Here is a 22425-nt window from a genome sequence, read left to right as displayed (position 1 = left end):
TGCCCATGAGGCTCTACCCAGAGGGCTTGTATATTTCAGCTTATCATAATGTTAGCTGGCGGTGTTTTCACCTTGTGCTTGTTAGATTTCTTAGTGACTTTTCCCCCTTGCTCACCTGTTGTGCTTGCAATGGGCCGTGCAGGAAAATCAGAGCCCTCTTTGGAAACCAGCTCACGCCCTGTTTCATAACCCAGGGTCTTGTTGGAAAATGTGGAAGATCTTATCCGGCAGCAGACTTCCAATGACACCATCAGCCCCCGGGCCTCCTCCTCCTACTATGAACAGTATCACTCACTAAATGAGGTAAGCTGTCACGTTTCTCTTGAAAATTCCTATTTTTATTTAACGAGCTTTGCCATTTCAGCCGTGGGAAATTATTAGAGAATCATAATTGATGGAAGAGGGTGAAAAAAAAATCACAATTAGGTTGATTATACAGAAGTAATTCATCCTTTTGTAGATATCTTCCCTGGGAAGATTGTGTCATATTTTGGAAATTGCCTCTAAGCAGCCTGTTTGTCCATAGCTAAGAGTATCTCTGTTAGGAGTAACACTGCATTCTAAGGAATAACAGGAAATTGAAAATAGGGCCTTTCTATTGAAACTGCCACAAAAAAATTAACAGTCCAATTAATCATGTCTCCTTAGACCATTATCCTAATTGTACTCTTACTGAATAATCGCCATATTATCTCACTGAATTAAAGGAATTTATTCACTTATATTTAGTACGCAATAAAGTGTTTAAGTGCATGTTATTCCTCTCAGAAGGAACCTATTTAAGTAATAATAGTAATAATAATAATGTTGATAATGCCTGTGTTTTAATATTTAAGAAATTGGTTTTTTTCCTATTAGTACTTATAGGTTCTGATTTTTCTAGAGGGAACCTAAGCAAGATATCCATGTTCAGTTGGCCTCAGTAAGCTTTCGCATCATACTCTAAGTGCCATTTCCCCATATTTGTTAGTTGAAAGGGTAAACCCCTTGGAGCACTTTCTTTTCAATATAATATACTCCAAGTAGTACAAATCCCTTGATACCTTCTATTCTTTCATGGGAGTCTGCTGCTATATTCCTTAATATAAGTATTTTTATCATCTTTGGCTAGGTGCCCAGAAACTGTTAAGAACCATATCCATATTTTTAAGACATCTAAGGCTTAAGTAATAAGAAAGTTTTCTATTGAATCTTCAAAAGCATCTGTTCTTTTCCAGTTAGTTAAACCAGAACTCAGTGTGCTTCTATAATCGATGTACCTGGCTGGTTGACAGGGATCTTAAAATTGCAACCCTCTCCTTTCTCTCTCCTACCTTGCCTCTGTCTATTCCACCTAGACCACCTCCCTCCAGCCTCCTACATCAGCCCTGCATGAGCAAACTTGAGGTCCAGAGTGGAGAGGCTGGGTAGGCACAATCTGCAAATGGAGAACCTAACTGTGTCAATGCTGTGTTGGGTTTGGTGGGAAGAGTGGAATGCCTTAAACAGAGGTATTTAAAAATATTTTTCTGGGAATTCCCTGGCAGTCCAGTGGTTAAGACTCTGTGCTTTCACTGCTGAGGACCCACATTCAATCCCTGGTTGCGGAACTAAGATCCCACAAGCCACACGGTGTAGCCTAAGTAAATAAATAAAGGATATGAACATTAAAAAAAATTTTTTTTCTGGTATATTTTAAATACTTTGTTCAAAGGGCTTATTTTTTTCTTACCCTTACCCCAGGAAAGAGTTGGAAAGACATGGGAGGAAAAAAGTATTAGTTTGCCCTACGCTGTATTAGTTGGTCATAACAAAGTGACATATATTGAGTGGCTTAAACAACAGAAGTTTACTCTTTCACAGTTCTGGAGGCTGGAAGTCCAAGGTCAAGGTGTCAGCAGGGCTGGTTTCTTCTGAGGCCTCTCTCCTTGACTTGCAGATGGCTACCTTCTTGCTGTGTCCTCACACGGCCATTTCTCTGTGTGTGCACATCCCTGGCGTCTCTCTGTCCGTGCTAATCTCCACTTCTTATAAGAACACCAGTCAGGTTGGATTAGGGTCCACACCAACAGCCTCATTTCAACTTAATTACCTCTTTAAAGGCCCTATCTCCAAATGCAGTCACATTCTAAGGTGCTGGAGGTTAAGGCTTCAACATATGAATTTGAGGGGGGACACAATTCATTTCATCACAATGACGTTCCAGAAAACAGTTTGGACCTCTCCTCGCTCCCGCGCCCAATCCTTTCTAAGAGGTTTGTAGGAACCGTGGCAATCTTGCTCCCCGGAAATCCTGCCAAGTCCTTTCTTCCCCTTCAACACTGATCTCTCCTTCAGTCCTCACCACACGTTCGCTTGAGGGGTAAGAGGGGTTTCTTTTGTCATTGACTCTCACTAGGAAATTTTAAGTGATCCCCTGCAGGGGAGAAAAACAAATGACTGAAAAACATCACTTAAAACAAATGGCAAAAGAAGAGAGTTATTCAAAGGATGTGACCATCATTACCGCAGATTGTGAAATGAATAAAGTTTTCCGTAAAGCTGCCTTTATATAACACAGCCTCCCTGTTGGAGGAATTCGACTGAACCATCAATGCTGTAACACAAAATAGTTTGATGTAGTAGTTCTCTCAGGTGTACGCATGCCTTAGAGGAGTAACACGGTAAACAGAGGCCCAGTGAGGAAATCCCTGATGGTTAAATTTCCGGCACCTCAGACACTGACAGCACTGGTACTTGGCAGCAGGTAGGCCTTCCAGGAGCATCTGAACTCTCGGCACGAGACAACCACTCCCACACACCACTCACCCTAGTTATGTTCCTCTAAGAGGATCCAAGGGTAAATGGTGCTCCCGTTCCCATCAGCTAGGATTGCTATTTGAAATTACCTCTAGAAAAGTTCCCAGAGATAAGGCCATGGGTTGGTCATTCCCACTGCAGAAGGTATAAAAGTAAGTGGCCCCTGAGAAGTTGGTCTACATTAAAACATGGCCAGGCTCGATCATTCAATGCCTGCTTCCAGGTGGGCACTAGCCTAAAGTCAGACCCAGAAATTTTTGTTTTTTCTTTCTATTATAATCTTGACAGAATCACAGACCACTAGACTTCCACCCAGGAGAGAGGTCCGGAATCAAACTCCTTCCCTGGGTAGAAGAGAAATTTTTTTTCTCCAGATTGTTTTCGCCTTTGCTTCTCATCATTTCACAGATATTGTTGTGAGTCCACAGGTCTTCAGTAAGAAATAATGGCACCTCAATTTATCCTGTTCAAAGACAGTGCCCAGGATTTCCTTAGGTTACTCTTGAAAAGTGAATATTTAAAAAAAAAATCTCATATAGAAATGAACTCTTGAATGGTAAAGAGGATTTCATACACAGAGGCAGGGATTCAATGTGATGAGCCTTTAAAAATAACTTAAGGAGCGCTGCTTTGAAGATTATCTTTTCCTACTTTGTCGTAAGTTTCTTAGTACTTTTTCCCTAAACCTTGATATTTTTCAAAACTTTAGCTTTATTGATTTTTCTAAACAGCAGAAGAAACACCCTGCCCCAAGTGTTTTAGTTCCTCATTCTCTCCACATACAAGTGTTTTCGAGGGATTGCCCTTCCTCGAAGAAGTGGTCTGTTTCCTTTGTCAGGAAAATGCTTTGAACTTGCTCTGTGACTGCTGGTTTCTGCTCTGATAGATCTATTCTTGGATAGAAGTTATGCCTGAGTGGTATCCTGATATGGTTGAAAAAATCCACATTGGATCCTCATATGAGAAGTACCCACTTTATGTTTTAAAGGTATGTTATGGGAAGAGTCGTTGACCTTTCAACTTTGGGAGATGGGTTAATTCTCCAGCAGTGCTTGTTATTACTTGGATTTTTTTTTTTTTTGAGTTCTGGAAATATGTGTATTATAAGTGTTCCTCAACTTTAATATCCAGCTTTTAGGGATTGGTTATTACCTTTAAATTTTTTTCCTTTACTAATGTAGTGTTGGTCTAAGAGTATCAACTCTGTGACATAGATAAGCCATTTAACCTTCCTGGGCTTTAATGCCTACCTTCATAAAATGAGGGGAGTGGTCTAGATTAAATTTCAAATCCTGTTTTATTAACACCACCACCTCTGACTAACTGACTTAGGCAAAAAAAAAAAAAAAGAGTAGGGGAATCTGTGACTGAACAAATATTGACATTGATACAGTTTTTAGAACCAAAGAAAGAGTTGAACAGCGAAACTTAGGAAAGGATAGGAACCCGGGCAATGCTGGGATTTTGGGCAGCAGGGCTGATATGATAGCTTTTGCTTCAGTCACCACCTGTCTGGTTCTTTATTTTCAGTTGAATAAATTGGCCTTAGTAAAGTCAGTGAATGTGGCCACAGGAAGAATATTGGGAGCCATGAAACCAAACTAATTCCTGCCTGTTAATTTCTAATTCTGCAGTTCTGTTTTTTTAACCACTCTTTCCCCTAAAGAAAAAATAAAATAAAATAAAATAAAATAAAATAAAATAAATTAAAAAGGAGCTCTGGAAAAAAATTTAATCATTGGAAAAATACATCCGATTTAGGAACATTTAATTTATACATAGTTTCCCAACATTATCTAAATTGTGATAGGTGGGCCTCTTCGATCATCCAAAGATAAGATTTTGACTCAGGATTTCTGGGTTTTCATCTGTTCTGACAAGAACTTGCAGTGCAAACTCAAGGCAGACGTAGGAAAATTGGGTCCTCTTGGCAGCCGAGTTGGTCAACCAGACTGGATCCATGTAATCATGGCCTCCCCACCCATGCCATTTACTTTCAGCCGTGTTGTGTGTACTCTTTGGAACTTGTGTTTCCGGGATGTACATGTTGGAAAACCATGCTTTCTGCATGCATTACTCCCAATCGTACTCAACCAAGGATGTGCACATCATGTGAGTCTCTGGGATTCCTCCATCTTCCCAGTGTCAGGACCGACACCAAGAGAATTTGCTCAGCACAGTTAAACAGAAGGTCTAGTAAGGCAACTAGTGCAGACAACTCAGGATTTCCTTTTACACTGAGTAGATTAAGTCAGCTGGGTCGTTCTCCTCTTTGTACAATTTGACCCTTTGTGGCCAAAGCCATTTGACTTTCTCACTTGCCTTCTTATTGGCTATCACTAGCTCCGGGTTAGTTCAGAAGAACCTCCCTGAGTGGCGTAGATGGCAATTTAGAAATCGAACTCTCTCTTTTTCTTGTTTTGGAATTCCAGCCCCACACATTTGTTTGATTTTGCAACACTCTTCTCCCTTCCCTCCATACTCTAAAATGTGTGCCTAACTAATGTTTAAAAGCAAATGAATTACGATTCATTATGTTTGGAGGTGTTTTTGAGAATTCTTCTAAAGACATCAAAGCCTATCATGGAGGAAAGGTTGGGAGTTCTTATTCCAGAAAGCTGGAAGCTCCACTAGTCCCCCAGATGGTAAATCAGCATGAGGCCTCTGTCCCCAGACCTGTTGGTAATAGATTGATGTGAAGCTAGCTAGACGTGTGCTTATTTTTGTGTGAAATAGGGAAATAATCTACACATTAAGAGTGTGCACCCGGGGAAAATGGTGAGGGAATCCAAGTTTATCTTGGACCACTGACTTTCCTCTCCCAAGCCTTTCTCTGTCCCACCCCTCCCACAGAAAGCTGCGCACCCAACACATAACCACTTAATTCTAACTAGAGTGTGAAGGTATGGCCTGAAACACTAGCTCTCTGGTGTCTACTTCTACACCCACCTCATGCATCTCTGGTATCGCAAGGGGATTGTGAGGGAATAAAAAGAGCTTTACACAAGACTAAATCAACTATACTTCAATAGAAAATTTTAAACATTAAAAAAAAAAAGTTAAAGAAAAAAGAGTTTTAAATCGAGTCCTGGCTTCAGACCTCAGTCCCAACCCTCACCAGCTATGTGACCTGAGCTACTATCCTTTAATCACACCAGCTTTTAATTTCCCTTGAGAAGTCTCAAAGGAATGCAGAGAATAATAGGTATTTCATAGATTTGCTAAAAGGATTAAGTAGAAGCACTATATATATGGAAGTTATTATCCTGAAGCCTCTTATTACTGTTTTTTGATTTTCTCTGTGCAGGTTTCTAGAAAAGAAAAAAAGTCCAAAAATGCCATGTGGATTGACTGTGGAATCCATGCCAGAGAGTGGATCTCTCCTGCTTTCTGCTTGTGGTTCATAGGCTCTGTAAGTGTTCACATTCTCTTAAGCCAGAGTTTCCCGATATGTGGCCTAAGACCACTTGCATCAGAATCAACTGGCCTGTTTATTAGATGCATTTTCCCAGGTCACATCCTAGAATTCGTGACTTAAAATGTCTGGAGGTGAGACTTGGGAATCTACAATCTTCTCAGGTGACTTTTATGCATGTGAAGTTTGAGAACCAAGACTTTAAGCATTTAAATTACCCTAAAGATTGTCTGTCTTATCCTTTCTACATTTCTGGCTGGTGCTAAACACCGGAACATAATTAAGAAATAGTATGCCGTTGTGGTATGTTTCCTAAGTAAAAGAAAGAACTGAAGCAGTTATCGGAATTGAGTACCAATGAATTTTTTTCTTTTGATTTGAATTATGCAGATATCCTTTGCCATATTCTGCCCTTAGAAACTGTACATAAAGCAACATTACAGAGCAGATCGTATTTTCCCATATATCATAATAGGGAATTTTGTCCCCGAAGGCGGCCTTGGCATCAAAAAATCCATATATGAGACAAAGAGTACACCATAAAAGTAAAAACTGTAATGACTGTAAACCTCTATAATAAATGAAAACCGTAAAAATTATGCTTCAGATCCGATAAAATGGGCATATATATCCTCTACACTGATTCATACAAAGAGCTATTGCCACCGGAAAAATAACTTGAAGTATGTGTCCTTCTGATAATGGTTTTTGTTGTCTCTGTAGCCACACAAATGTCTCTGTATCTATCTGGACAAATAAATCTCTACCTACCTTTATTTGCCTTACCATCTTCTCTTCCCACCAATGGAAATGCAGAATCCCCGAGCCTACTGAAAAGTTCCCAACCGCCAGACCCTAAACACAGCCATTTGATGATCTGGAACCTTCCCCAACCTGGATAGTTTTGTTCGTTTTTAGATAACGAAGGGGGCAGCCCTTAGTGGAGAGAGAAACATGCAAAGCGAGAGGGGAAGAATATTTCTTTTTCATTCTGTCACCGAACCTGAAAAGGACTGGGAAGAAACTCCGGTTCATAGAGACTCTAATGCATGTCGGTAAAGTTGTCCCTAGCTGCCGTCCCTCCTACCCTGACATCTCTTCCCTCCGGTTACATGTTACACTCTCCCTCCACCCATCTGCTGAATCTTTGTAAGATTAAGTTTGTTATTCCACAAATATGATAAATTGCCGATGAGGTTCTTTTTTCTCCTCCAACTCTTGCCACGGTTTTGAATGAATGAAAAGTCCGTATGTGATGCGGGTCCCTAACAGCCGAGAAGCCTGCAGACGGGGGCAGGAGACCGATGCCTCAGCCGAATGCCCCCCGCCCCGGCCCCAGGCTGAGAGAAGGGGCTTCTGTCTGAGGATGCTGTCCTCCGGAACTGGCACCACCCCACCGAGCAGCCCCCTGCGTCCCCCAGCCCGGTCCCCCTTCGGCCTCCTTCAGCATCCGAGGCGGGCACGCGTGGCTCCGAGGGGACGCCACCCCAGCTGCGGCCAGCGGGGGCTTCCCTACCGAAGGGGCTGCGGCCCGGCCCCAAGGCCATGTCCACGCTGCCCTGGGAGCCCCGGGACTGCCGGGTTAGGACGGTAGCAGCCTTGGATGACTTTCTCAAAGAGGGCAGAGGAATTTTCCTTCCACGGGCCACAAGGGGCAGGGCTGGGAGAAGAAATAGACTCGCACCTTAGCTCATGCAAATAATGATTTTCTAGCTCAAGAAGAGAATATTGGTGGAGTGGAAATGGGAGGTAAGAATGGGGAGGAAATCTGAGTAAGCCAGCTGGCTTCTAAGCCAAAAGGATTCCTCTTTGTTTATCTTTGAGACAGTCCGACCCTGAGAACAGCTTTAAAAGGGAAATTAGTGCTGAGACGGTAATTAGTGCTGAGAGCGTCTTCAGCCAGCAGGCGCTCCGTAGGTACGGAGCACAGGGGGCTTGGGGCAGTTCCTGTCACCCGTTTGTACAAAATAGGGCCGGGAGATTCAAGAGGATGTATGTGTATGGCTTCCTCATCCCACCTGGCTTTTTGTCAGACCCGATTCTTGGCTTAGGTTTCCAGAAGCCATCGGCAAACATACACACGCACGCTGGAGCTGCCACATTTATCCCTTTGCCTGCAGCCTACTTTGGGGAAAAAAGTGCCTTACTGACTGTAGCCATTACAGTAGCCAGTGTATTTTGACAGGTGCCTATCCTTTTAAAAAAAAAAGTTCTCGTGTTTTTGTTTTTTTTGTTTTTTTTTTTTTTAATTGCTGGCCTACTCTGAAATCCCTGGCAGATCACCAGGACATTGGAGTTTTTCCATTATGTTCATTACCATGTACCTCAGATCTCTCTCTCTCTCTGTGTTACAGTTTCTCGTCTTGGACTTTCTTTTACTATTACTATAATTTTTTTTTTTGCTTTAAAATGAGTGTGATGCCATATCCATTCGACTTTATTCTCTCACCATGTACTCTGTAAGAGGTGTGGGTATTTATTTGGTTGGCATGCGAGCAAGTGCTGAAGTAACATGATCAGTATACACGGAAGGTTTTTAGGAAGTATGGGAAAAAAATGTTGTATTGGCCACGATGGTGACATGGTATAGTCAAGCTCCCTTTTCAGAGGTCCTATCTGTTCAGTGTGAAGTGATTTTTAAAAATAATAACCTGCTTTTCTGACTAGCTTAAAGATGGATTTGAAAATGGTTTTGGACGCAATTAGGTTATGCTGTTTGGACAATAAACTCACCTTGACCTAAAAAAAAAAAAAGTTCATATGTGAGATTCATCTAACAAATTATCTTCTCAGCTCCTTGAACTCTTTTGCATGACTAAACCTTACCTTAACTCTGTTTTAGTAAATTTCTCCCATGGCCATTATCTGGAGCTCAGAAAGAATTCTCTCTCTGATCCTAGATCCAGAATATGACCATGTACAGTGACCAGGAAGGCCAGGGAGAGCCTCTGAAGACACTGACACTTCTTAATTTCCTCTCATTCTTCACACTTGCTGTGTATGCTTTTTTTTTTCCCCCTTTAGTAAATTTCCAGTCCTTGGATATATCTGCTTCCTTCTAATTCATCAGCTCCTTTCCAGGAATCTCTTCCTTCCCTAACTAGTATGAATCTCGTCACAAACCACCCTTCACCCGTATCCTGAATTTCTTGCTACCTTGATCTGCCCTTTATGAATTCCAACCCCAAACGCCCCACAGAATTAACCAGCCTTCTTCTGGGCCACTGTGCACATCCCAATTTTACTATTATACAACATTGAATTGTTGTTCTTTCCCTTCCAACTTAACACTTTTCTTAGCTTTTTAAGGGCAATGATTATCTCTAAAGTCATTTTTTTTTTGGTTCCCCGTAACTGTGTATTTTTTGGTCCACATAATCAGCGCTCAACATCCACTTCTTGTATTTGAAATTTAAATTAATGCTGCAGGTTCAGGCTGAAATACAACTCTGGGGTCCAGAGAGGACTTAAACAGTGCCTACTACTGGGCTACTTTCTTGCCATTGGGGAAGGTCTAAATTATCCATCCATACTTAGAGATCGGAGAAAACTGGGACTTAGAGCTCTTTGCTGTGTTTCTAATTGTCATGAGAATAACAGTTTATTTCAAAATCTTCCATTCATAGTGTCTTATATGCCTTTATGTACTAATTTATTCTCTGTCGAATGGTTATTGGTTAATTTGTTGGCAGGCATTGTTGCTGTTGTCTAGGATTGTAAGAAAGACAAAGCCTCAGCGTCCCCCAGGCAAAGAGAGCTGAGTAATCATCTGTCACAGGTCCAGCTGATAGGAATTAGTCGAGCCTTTATCTTCTGCCTTCTATGTGCTCACTTGCTCTTGCGCTCTCCTCTGGCACCCTCCGTCCTCATCTTTCTTCTTGCTTTTTGTTTTTGCTTTAAAAAGTAAGACAGTGATTTCAATTATGTTACTTATCTTACTGGTGAGTCATTCCTTCAACAAATATTTATGTATTGTCTTTGTGTGTCAGGCATAATTTCTGTAGCGACCAACCTCATGAAGAGTGATTCATTCACTAGATATAAAACCATAACTGTAAATATATTTATAGAATACTGTGAAAACTCACCAGATAACACATGCTTGGAGAGCCCCATGATACACAGATCAAAAATTAATAGTAAAGAATTAGATCCATGAACATGATCAACTTGGTTGAAAATGTTATTTTAAAAAATCATGTCTTTAAACAGTTGATATACTGTCAGAATTATGAGGCTTAGAGAGTTCTAGAAGTTACATTATTTCAGTGACATGATTAGATATCTAGATAGCCTACTTTTGAAGTATAAATAACTGGATAAATGTCAAATCTGAAAATACTTTTATAAGTAAATTTATTTATTTATTTATTTATTTTTGGCTGTGTTGGTTCTTCGTTTCTGTGCGAGGGCTTTCTCCAGCTGCGGCGAGTGGGGGCCACTCTTCATCGCGGTGCGCGGGCCTCTCACTGTTGCGGCCTCTCGTTGCGGAGCACAGGCTCCAGACGCGCAGGCTCAGTAGTTGTGGCTCACAGGTTAGTTGCTCCGCGGCATGTGGGATCCTCCCAGACCTGGGCTCGATCCCGTGTCCCCTGCATTGGCAGGCAGACTCTCAACCACTGTGCCACCAGGGAAGCCCTCATCTTCTTTAATTGTGGACCTAAACAGGCTCACCACCAGTCCAGACGGTGCCTTTGTGCAGAATCAAACAGCCAGTTATCCATATGCAAAAGAATGAATTTAGACTCCTACCTCACACTATATGCAAATATTAACTCAAAAATGGGTCAGACACCTAAATTTAAAAACTAAAATTATAAAATTCTTAGAAGAAAACATAGAAGTAGTAAATCTTTGTGACTTTGGATTAGGCAATGAGTTATTAGATATGACACCAAAAGCACAAGCAACCAAAGAGAAAAAGAGATAAATGGGACTTTACCAAAATTAAAACCTTTGTGCTTTTCCAGGGACACTATCAAGAAAGTTAAAAGGCAAATCACAGAATGGGAGAAAAGTTTTGCAAATCATATATATGATCAGGGACTCATATCCAAAATATATAAATAACTTTTACAAATAAACAGTAAGAAGACAAATAAAAGACAATTTTAAATGGGCAAAATATCTGAAAGGACAATTCTCCAAAGAAGATATACAAATAGCCAATAAGCGTTATGAAAAGATGCTCAACATCATTAGTCATTAGGGAAATATGAATCAAAACCATAATAAGATACCACTTCATACCCACCAGGATGGCTAAAATTTTAAAAAGACAGATAATAGCAAATATTGGTAAGAGTGTGGAAAAATTGGAACTCTCATCCATTGCTGCTGGGATCATAAAATGCTGCAGACACTTTAGAAAACAGTTTGGCAGTTCCTCAAAAGTTTAAGCATAGAGTTACCATTTGACCCTGCAATTCCACTCCTAGGTGTATAGGCAAGAGACTTGAACACATATGTTTACAAATGTTCAAAGTAACATTATTCATAAGTCAAAAAGTGGAAACAATCCAAACGTCCATCAACTTATGAGTGGATAAATAAAATGTTGTATATCCTTACTATGGAATACCATTCAGCAATGAAAAGGAATGACGTACTGATTCATGCTACAACATGGATGAACCTTGAAAACATTATGCTAAGTGATGGAAGCCAGACACAAAAGGCCATATATTTTATTATTCCACTTACATGAAATGTCCAGAATGGGCAGATCCACAGAGACAGAAAGTTGATTAGTGGTTGCCAGGCTGGGGGAAGAGGAGATAGGAGAAGGGGGGTAATTCCTAATGGCTAAGGGGTTTTTGGTTTTTGGTGTTGGTGGGCGGGGTGATAAAAATATTCTACAATCAGATAGTGGTGATGGTTGCATAACTCTGTGATATAAAATCCACTGAATTGTGCACTTAAAAATGGTGAATTTTCTGGCATGTGAATTATATCTCAATAAAGCTGTTAAAAGCTAGGCACCCCTTCCTCTGGGATTTCAGCTGCAACCACACATGAAGGTAGGGCTTGACACACAGAATATAGGCTATATTTCAGCCCTCACTCACCCTTTCTGTTTGGAGCCCTGCTTATGAGACAAGAAATTCTCAGACTAACATTGATCATCTCTCAGAGACTAACTTTTTGCTGAAAGACTCCCATCCAACCATTGCTAAAGTAAGAAAGAAATAAAGAGAGTGAAAAGGACAAAAAAACCAACCATAGCACGTCTATTAAAATTTCAGCAAACATTGTAGAAATAAAAATGATAAATGCTTTATTATTTGAAAGAAAATAAGATCTCCTAATCTTTTTTTTCTGATAATGAATGCCACATTATTACTTAAAAATGACTCTAACATAAATTTGCAAATTTGTAGCATAAAAATGTATTTAACTAGTTGCTCAACTATTTAAAAGATTGCCTCTTTCATTCTATAAAATTACTTCCTTTTCATTAAGCTTTTGTTTCTGACCTATAGTAGATTAAAAAGTAACTTGTACTTTTGCTTTCTTTTCTCCCATATTTAATAAGTGGTTATCTATGGCAAATAATTTAAATTTGACTATTATGGTTGTTCTAGGAAAATATGGATATAATATTTTAAATATTTAAAGAAAAGATGGTAAAGTTTTAGCTATAGCAAAGGTAAGATTTAAAAGATATTTTTCTTAGATATTAACCCCTTATTGGTCATATCATTTGCAAATATTTTCTCACATTGAGTAGGTTGTCTTCTAGTTTTGTCAATGGTTTCCTTTTTTGTGTGTGTGAACCACTATATTGTACACCTATAACTTATATAAAATTGTACAGCAACTATACTTCAATTTTCAAAAAAGACATTTTCTTTTTATCAACAATGAAAAAATATTTAACAAAGTCTTTTGAGTAAAGTTTAAATCAACAACTAATTGTGAACTAATCCACGAATTAAAATGTAACAATGTTGCCACAAATGAAGAATTTATACCAAAGCTTAGTCCTAGATGAAATGATCTAACTGGCTGAAATTTGTCTTTGTGGTTCTGCTACGTCTATATTTGGTCATTTTGGAGTGAACTTCTCAGTCGTTGGAATGTGGATGTCCTTGGATCATGTTAAAATATGTGACCCTAAGCTGGGTATGAGTCTAAAGCACAGGAGAGCAGTGTCAGATGGTATCTGTTACGAAACTCATAGCCAGTACCTAGGAAAAGCTACCACTGGCTTTAAAGCCAAATGATCTGATGCTTGGGAAACAAACTCGATTCTAGCAAAAATTTAGCTCACAACTTATAAGGACAATGCAGAAAATATTATCGAGACATGTGTGGGAATAAGACAAGGTTAGTCTAAGCTTTGATTGAGAACGGATTATTGTGAAAAGGGTGGAAATATATCTAGGTTTTTGTTTCCTTAAATCTTTGTAGTGGGCTTTAGGCTTTAATAAAGAATTATTTTTGTTTCTTGAAGGAAGTTTTAGAAAATAGATGGTTGTATTTTCTGCCCCCATAAATAAGAAGACCAATTGTCCCACATCCAGGACATTTACCACCACTTAACAACATAGTACCCTAAGTTCAGACTTTATAAGGAATTAATACTCTTCCTGAAAGTTGAATCTGCAAATCTAAACATCTCAAAAATTTTTTTAATAAAAAAATAGACTAAGTTTAGTGAATGTTAACTAGATGGATATTAACTAGACTTATTGTGGCGATCACTTCACTATATAGACAAATTTTGAATCATTATATTATACACCTGAAATTAGTACAGTTGACCCTTGAACGATGCAGGGATGAGGGGTGCCCACCCTGGGGTGCCCACCCTCCCTACACTTGAAAATCCATGCATAACTTTACAGTTGGCCCTCCATATCCACAGTTCTGCATCTGTGGATTCAATGAGCTGCAGATCATGTAGTACTATAGTACTTACTATTGAAAAAAATCTGCATACAAGTGGACCCACACAGTTCAAACCTGTGTTGTTCAAGGATTATATGTCAATTATATCTCAGTTAAAGAAGAAGACACAGACTAAGTTTAGAAGGACATAAAAGATATATCATCAGATATACTTGGTTTAATTTGTAGGTAACTCGTTTCCATGGGCAAGAAAATCTGCCTACCAGTCTTCTGAGGCACATGGATTTCTATGTTATGCCGGTGGTTAACGTGGATGGTTATGACTACACATGGAAAAAGGTAGGTGAAGGTAAAGAAAACAAAACAGGGGATACAGGATACGTAGGCTGAATTATTTATAGAATCCTGGACCCTGGCATAATGGTTTTATTATGTAAAAATTTTTTAATTCATTATGGAAAAGTTCAAACATATATGAGTGGGAATAATTGTATGGTAAACTCCTATGTACCCATCACACAGCCAATCAACTCATAGCCAATCTTTTTTCATCTATATCCCCAAGTCCCTTCTATCTTACCCATGTTATTTTGAAGCAAATCTCAGATACCATATAATTTCATCAATAAATATTTCAGTATGCGTCTCTAAAAGAGGTCTTAAAAAAATAACGGTACAATTATACCTAAAAATGAACAATAATTATTTACTAGCATAAGATTTCCAAGCAGTGTTTAAATTTCCAATTGTATCATAACTTTTTAAAAAGTTTATTTCTTTGGTTCAGGATCCAAATAAGGCTAATATATTGTGATTGGTTTATAGCTTTTATTTTTACTTTAATCTGTAGATTCTCTCTCCATCTCTCTTTTTCTCTATTTCCTTGCAATTTTTTCATTGAAGAAAAGAGCTTCCTGTTGTCTGGATTTGCTAATTGCTTTGCCATGTTCCTTTGTCCTCTGTATTTTCTAAAACTTGATATTTGGATTCTAGAAGCTTTATAAGAGTCAGGTTTGATGTTTTTGGCAAGACTACTTCAATGTAATAGTGTGTTCTCCCAACAGGAGGTGCACAATGTCTGGCTGTATCTCTTTTTGTGATGTTAGCTACCTTGATGCACAGTGCCTACATCCATTCATTCTTACTAGGAATCGTTTGAATGGTATTTTGATTGTAAAAGCATGAATTGCAAGAATTAGAACAGCATTCTAACCAAACGTGCATGGTAGCAGAATTGCATTCTAACCAATATGCGAATTTAATCCTAGTACCCTTTAACTCAATCATGAACATAAGTATGAATATCATGGTCCGTCTCATCTATACTGGAAACCATTACTGTTTCTAATCCATCAACATTCATGTAAAATCACTCAAGCAGAATGAAGTACAGTCCTTTCTAATTTAATGAGGGGCACATAAAAACATAGTTGAACATATATGAAAAACCTACTTGAATAGCACATACAAACACTAAGGGGAATGAGAATAATTGCAGTGATTAGACGCATAAGGAATTATACAGGAATTATTTTATGTAGAGGGTAATTTAAGCAGAAGAGATAGGAACAGTGAAGGAGATTGATGAAAAAGTCATCTCAGGGAAGAGGAATACTGAGAGCAAAAGTTTGTCCGTAGGAGTGAGCAAACCCGGAACTAAGTAAATGAGAAATACCTAGCATAGTACCTAACACAAAATTGGTGTTCAATAAATGGTCACATTTGTAGGTTGCTATTACACTAAATTTATGCCTTCACTGGAATCACAGTGGAATTCAGCCACCTTTTAGATATTCTTACTCCCCAACTGTCCTTTGTATCTTAACTCTGCCAATTAGTCCCTGAAGTATGAGAACTTGATTTCCTCAGAACAACTGTTGCTACCAGAATCACAGGGCTGGGGTTGGAAGCAAACTGGGAGGCTTGGCAGAAGTGTTGGTGGAATAGGGAAAAGTGTGCCATGTCACCCCAACCCAGAACTTAAACAAAGTCTGTGCAACTGTTTACATGATCAAATTCCCAGATTACCCCAAGAACCCAATGGGGTATTTGCTTTACGTTTAAAAACCAGAGTTGAATCGGTACAATCAAAGGAGCCATCAGGCTAGAGGTGTCTTCACAGCTCTGCCTCCTATAGGTTTTAAGTGAGTGTTGAATTCAATCTAAAGAGAGCATTGAAACTCATGACTCAACAATTTTGTATTATAATCATCAAACTTGCTAAAAGACTTGATCTTAATTATTCCCGCCACAAAAAAGAGATGATAATTTATGTGACATGATAGAGGGGCCATCCCAAAAATGGCAATCATATTACAATATGTAAATGTATCAAATCAACATGTTGAACACCTTAAATTTATACAATGTCATATGTCAAATATATTTCAATTAAAAAAAAAACCTCATGACTCATAGTTTTAATTTGAGTTGAAACACCAAGTTATTTTACTTTTCACAGAAGGAACTTAAAATGACAATGCATAAAATTAAAGGAAACAAGGCCAAATAAGAAGGCCAGTAAGCAGCCTAGCAAAACCAAATGAAATTTTTTTTTTGTATAGGTCAAAGCTCATGAAATATCACCATTTCAGTTGATTCAAGTTTGAGTGAACCCAGCTGAGACCTGGATAGAACAGGGGCTATGCAAGAAGTACTGTGAAGACAGTGACAGGATAAAGAGATGGGGTTGAAGGAAAGAAACACAGTACTGTCCACTTAGGCTTTAAAAGTCGTGTCTTTCCTGAACTGCAAACATGGCTGCCCTGGTTACCTGTGTTTTGTTTATTTAGAATCGAATGTGGAGAAAGAACCGTTCTTTTCATGAAAACAATTCTTGCATCGGAACAGACCTGAACAGGAACTTTGACTCCAAACACTGGTGTGGTAGGTTGTTTGCTTTATTTCTAGCAAATGTCTCTTCATTTAAAAGGTGGTATTCCTAAAAGCCCATTAATTCAAACTGATTAGAGGGGAGGCCTATCTGAATCAGAAGATAATTTAAATAAGAAACTTTTTGGTTAAACGTAGTGCTATGAAGTTTGACTCAAATCAGCAAAACACCCTTACCCTGTTCCTCCCTGCCACATCCATACCTTTAAAAGAAGGAAGTTGGACTAGTTCTTTAAGGTCCCTTCTAGCTTCAAAATTCTAAAATTCTATTTCTCTAAAATCATAAGGAAGTGACCACTAAATTTCCTACTTTCATAAACAAATAACATTCATTATGAAGATATCAAAGGCTAGGGTTGGGTGGGTACCTCTTATTTTCAATTGCTTTGGAAAATATTGACTTCTATAGTGCTGCAAAACATCTTGTGGGGTTTTTTTCCCCTTTGGCTTGTGGGATCTTAGTTCCCCAACCAGGGATTAAACCCATGCCCCCTGCAGTGGAAGCGTGGAGCCCTAACCACTGGCCCATCCGGGAATTCCCAGAACATTTTGTTTTGTATTCACTATTCACTTTCTTAAGTTCTTTCTTTCATGAATATCGTAAAGAGAAACTTGTGTCCAGCACTGTGGGAGCTCCTTGTTCCTTGATTCCAATGAGTTAAGACCCTGGGTGAACACGGATTTAGGCATTCGGGGATATTGTCTGCTCTCAGGGAGGTAGGTGTTAGTTCACCACCCCCTCACTATGTTTCACAGTTACTGCATTTAAGAAACAACTACAAAGCCACACTAAACTTAACGACGAGCTGGAATCACCCGTATTTTTGGAGGTGGGAGCATGTGACGACAAGGGAGCACAGCTATTGAAACCACAGATACATCTTCTTCCTCCCATTCCTTTACTCTACACAGTCCTAGGTACATGATCTTCTGTATTTCCTTTTAAAAAACGAAGTGAAAAGTCATGATTTTGAACATTTCATCATTATCCCAGAGTAGCTATGAAAACTTTTCGGTAGAGTACTTACCTTTCTTCTTAATTTCCTCCTTCCTCTAAGTCAGAAACCCCATGAGGGCAGGGACCACTATCCATTACCTAGTGCAGTACCTGACACACCGAGGGGTCTCTGAAAGCTATTCAAATGAACACGTGCATGAAATTAGTTGTTTTAAGAGAGCTACAGATACGGTAAGTAAACCGAGGAGAGAACAGTTGATCCTGCCTCAGGCTCAAGGGAATCACTTAGTGGTTTCTTCCGTTGTTAAGATTGTTCAATAAAAGTGCCCACGGAGGTGTAAAAACTGCCACAGCAGTGATAATTGGGCAGGGAGCCAGAGAAACAGCAGCTGATATAAAAGACCTCTGAATACATAGAGCTGACAGTTGCTAAGTGCTGAGCAGTTTATATATTCCATCCCCTGAGTTTCATTATCTACGCATCATGGATGAAGAAACCCAGACTTTAAAAGGTTAAGTCCCTTGCTCAAGAGCACAGAGCTAGGAAGTGGCAGAGCTGGGCTATAAAGCCAGGCTGACTAACTCCAAATTTGTTGAAATTCTTCTACGTCTGACAATCACTCTTCAGTTATAAGTTCCCTTTTGGAACTTCTTTCATCCGCAAGCTCTTTTGCTGCTCTATTTTACTTAATGTTTTTCGTGGTAAAACTAGCATTACCTAATTTGAATAGCCAAGTACTCAAGATATATTCTGTTATTGCCGTTAAGAAATATCTCAGGTCCCGATTAGGCCTTGTTTTGTATTATTACATATCACAAGAGTTAAAAGCAGAAACAGAAGCAGCAAGCATATGGATAAGAGAGAGTTTCACATAAAACAAACAGTAACAGTGAGGAACTCTTTTTCTGCCAAGTGCCCCAGCATCTCTTCAGTAATATGTGAGTAAGACAGTGGGAAAAAAGAATTAAATCTAATCTTTTCCTTGTCCCTACACCTAGAATGTGCCTTTAAGATACTTTGTAAAGGATCTAAAAGAGCACCTCACTTATTAATAGGAAGCGATATATCAAGCCTACTTATTCATTTTATGTTCATTTTACCTTTCCTCTGTATTAAAAGTGTGTGTGTGTGTGTGTGTGTGTGTGTGTGTGTGTGCTGGAGGTGGGAATAGGTGTAGGGGTATCTTAGTCTGCTAGGGCTGCCATAAAACAATATCACAAACTGGAAGGCTCAAACAAGAGACATTTATTTCCTGCAGTTCTGGAGGCTGTAAGTCCAAGATCAAGGTTATCAGCAGGGTGGGTTTCTCCTGAGGCCTCTCTCCTTGGCTTGCAGACGGCCGCATTCTTGCTGTGTCCTCACATGGCCTTTTCTCTGTGTGCAAGCATCCCTGGTGTCTCTCTCTTCTTATAAGGACAAGAGCCACAGTGGATCATGGCCTTACCTTTATGACTTCATTAAACCTTTATTACCTCCTTAAAGGCCCTATCTCCAAATATAGCACATTGTGGGTTAGGGCTTCAACATATGAATTGGGAGGGAGGGTAGAATTCAGTCCATAACAGGGGGTATTTATGAGGACCTCTGATCTCAAACTTCCTAAAACAGCTCCACTCATTTTCTGAAATAGTAAGTTAAACTACACAGTTTTTGCAACTGGCATGGGGTGGAAAAAGCTTTTATTTCTTTTCCTAGAGACCATACGGTCTTTCAATTTTTTAAAAAATTGTCATAAAACATATATAACATAAAATTGCCACTTTAACCATTTTTAAGTACAGTTCAATGGCATTAAGTACATTCACGATCTTGTGCAACCATCACTACCTACCATCCATTCCCAAAACTTTTCATCATCTCAAACAGAAACTCTGTAACCATTGAGCAGTATCGCCTTATTCACCACCCATAGGAGCCCCTGGTAGTTTCTAATCTACTTTTTGTCTCTATGAGTGTGCCTACTCTAGATATTTTTTTGATCTCATTGCCTATAGATCAAAGAATGGTTGAGTGTGAAGGGATCTGGAAGACCAAGCACCTCTTGGTACAGATGAAGAACTTAGGCTGAGAGAGATGAAGTAGCTTGCCCAGATTAACATGCCTATTTAATGGCAAAACAGAATCTCAATCACAAGTCTCCTGACTCCGCATGGCTCTTCTGACCAAAAGTTTGAAATCTCTAGAGTCACAGTCACAAAATGAGAATCTGAGGCTACACTGTCTAGTACAGTAGCCACTAGCCACATGTGGCCATTGAGCACTTGAAATGTGGCTTGTCCGAACTGAGGTGTGCAATGAGTATAAAATACACACCAGACTTCAAAGACTTAGTATGAAAAAGCAACACAAAATATCTCATGAATAATTTTTTTATTGATTACATTTGAAATGATAAACTCTGTACATATGGGGTTAAATAAATTAAAAGTATTCAAACGTAACTAAACTATCAAAAATGTTTTGTCCAATAACATTATTGATTCAAAATTAACACAAATACTTGGAAAGGCCTTGGGTGTTCAGCACAGCATTTTCTTGGGGGCGGGGGGAATGTTTGACAAACATTAAGGCTGTTTCTGTTGCAGTAAAAGGAAGAAAATAGAGCAAGCTTAAGTAAGAAAGGCAGGCTCTATGTATAAAATAGATAACTTATAAGAACCTGCTGTATAAAAAAAAATTTTTTTTAAATAAGGCAAAAAAATAAATAAATAAATGAATAAATAAAAGTACTGAAGGGAAAAAAAAAAAAAAAGAGGAAGGCAGGCTCTGTAAGGATAATAAGGATCATGGAGTAGCCCATGGAACCCAAGGACTGGGATGCAGGCAGACCTCGGAAACAGACTAGAACTGGGCCTGGAGCGCTATAGGGAGGTCAGTGGCTCCTTTCTCTCCCCATCTCATCTCTGCAATGCACACTGGCCTTCTCTGTGTCCCAATCCATGTGACGATGATGATGATGATAATGCTGATAAACAAGTTACTAAACACTCAGTATATGCCAGCACTGGGAAAAGCATTTTATAATTTATCCATTTAGCAGATAAGGAAATTGAGGTATAGATAGGTTTAAAAAAATCAAGATTGACTTGCCTCCTAGGGCATGCCCAATAATTCTACTCTTCCTCAACCACTCTAGAAGATTGATTGAAATGCAAGTGAGTGATAGACAGCTTAAATGCCAAAACAGAAGACTAGAACTTTTTAAAATTACTGTTGAGTCTTAACAATTAGCAGTGCCTTACTGGCATTTTAAAAAATAAAACAGAAGTATATTTGAACCGAAAATTTCCAACATGTTAAGAGTTGACGGTGTCAGATGCCCATCTTGTGCCACAAGTGTTTTTTTAAAATGTAAAATATCCATTGAGTGAAAAGAATTTGTCTTGCTTGGTTGCTTTGGGAAGCCAGAGAGCATATGGGTATTCAGATATCCTGCTGGGTCACAAAAGTTCTGTTGATATGACACAGAATGGGGATTCCAAACAGTCTTTATAATGGAAATCTAAAAGTAGTGTCCAATTTAAGGCCTCATCTTTCATTACCGTTACTCATTCCTATAAAGGACTAATTTGGATTACATCAACTTTTGACTCATAGGTTAAAAAAAATTACCCAAGTCATATAGCTATTAAATGGCAAAGACAAGATTGAAATCAAGTGATGGGGTGATTAACAATATGATACATAGCCTCTTACTGTAAAGAATGGTTACCACCAATGGTGCCCAATTTGAGTCTCCTAAAGTAAGAGCATTTACTTCACAGGTTTGCTGTAAAGATTAAATGAGATATCGCCTGTAAGTCTTAGCAGAGTTCCTGACAGATAGCTTGTGTTCTTTGGATGTCAGCTGGTGATGTTATTATTGTTATCTTCTTTGTTTTCAAGAGAGCAGCTTGACTGAAACTAGAATCTGCCTCTTGATTTCAAGTTATCAGTGGAGGGATTCCGAATGGCAAAAGACAAGTGAGGGACCCAAATTGGGGCTAATAAATGGTTTCCAGGAGGGGAGAATCTTTCTGGGTCAGAGGTGGCTCCCTGGGGGCTCTAAAGCTGTGAATTAGGTACAGAGGAGAGAAGTGATGGGAGTCAGGCGACCATCCGAAGTGATGTTTTGTATAATTTCTCAAAGGAATGAACACATATTAGTCTAGCACCAAATATCACCATTCCGTTTTACTTACTAAACCACTTTAGCAAGTTAGAAGTAGCACTGAATGCAGACTTACATATTCTGAGTTCTCAAATGAGACTTTTATGGGCTGTATTAATTAGTGATTTTTAAGCTACACATGTCAGGAAAACCAAACTTACAATGATGAAAGAAAAGGGGGTTTATTTTTCTCTTGTAACCACAAGTTTGGAGGCAGAGCTGGCATTTCTTTCTCGAGGCTGCAAGGTGGCTGCCCTCAGGCAGCAACTGTTGGATGGCTTGCTATGAGGGCATGAAAACATATGAATTCAAAATAAACATAAACAACATTTAGGGGACATTAGCAATATGTTCTTTACAGAGCTCGAGTGAATCCA

The 22425-nt window shown here is 39.1% G+C and overlaps 1 protein-coding gene across 1 annotated transcript in view; it reads left to right on the top strand.

Moving 5' to 3' along the window:
- Positions 1 to 22425, top strand: part of CPB2 (carboxypeptidase B2) — a 46075-nt gene that overhangs the window by 16188 nt on the left and 7462 nt on the right. Inside the window, exons 4-8 of the mRNA XM_082365580.1 lie at positions 195 to 303; positions 3665 to 3766; positions 6086 to 6190; positions 14276 to 14386; positions 16840 to 16933. Coding sequence (XP_082221706.1) covers positions 195 to 303; positions 3665 to 3766; positions 6086 to 6190; positions 14276 to 14386; positions 16840 to 16933 — 521 coding nt within the window. The remainder of the gene's footprint in view (positions 1 to 194; positions 304 to 3664; positions 3767 to 6085; positions 6191 to 14275; positions 14387 to 16839; positions 16934 to 22425) is intronic.

The sequence above is a fragment of the Balaenoptera borealis genome (assembly GCF_965194805.1).
Source record: "Balaenoptera borealis genome assembly, chromosome: 18".
NCBI lineage: Eukaryota > Metazoa > Chordata > Mammalia > Artiodactyla > Balaenopteridae > Balaenoptera > Balaenoptera borealis.
Note: the sequence above shows the minus strand (reverse complement) of the source record. Positions and strands in the feature narration are given on the sequence as shown.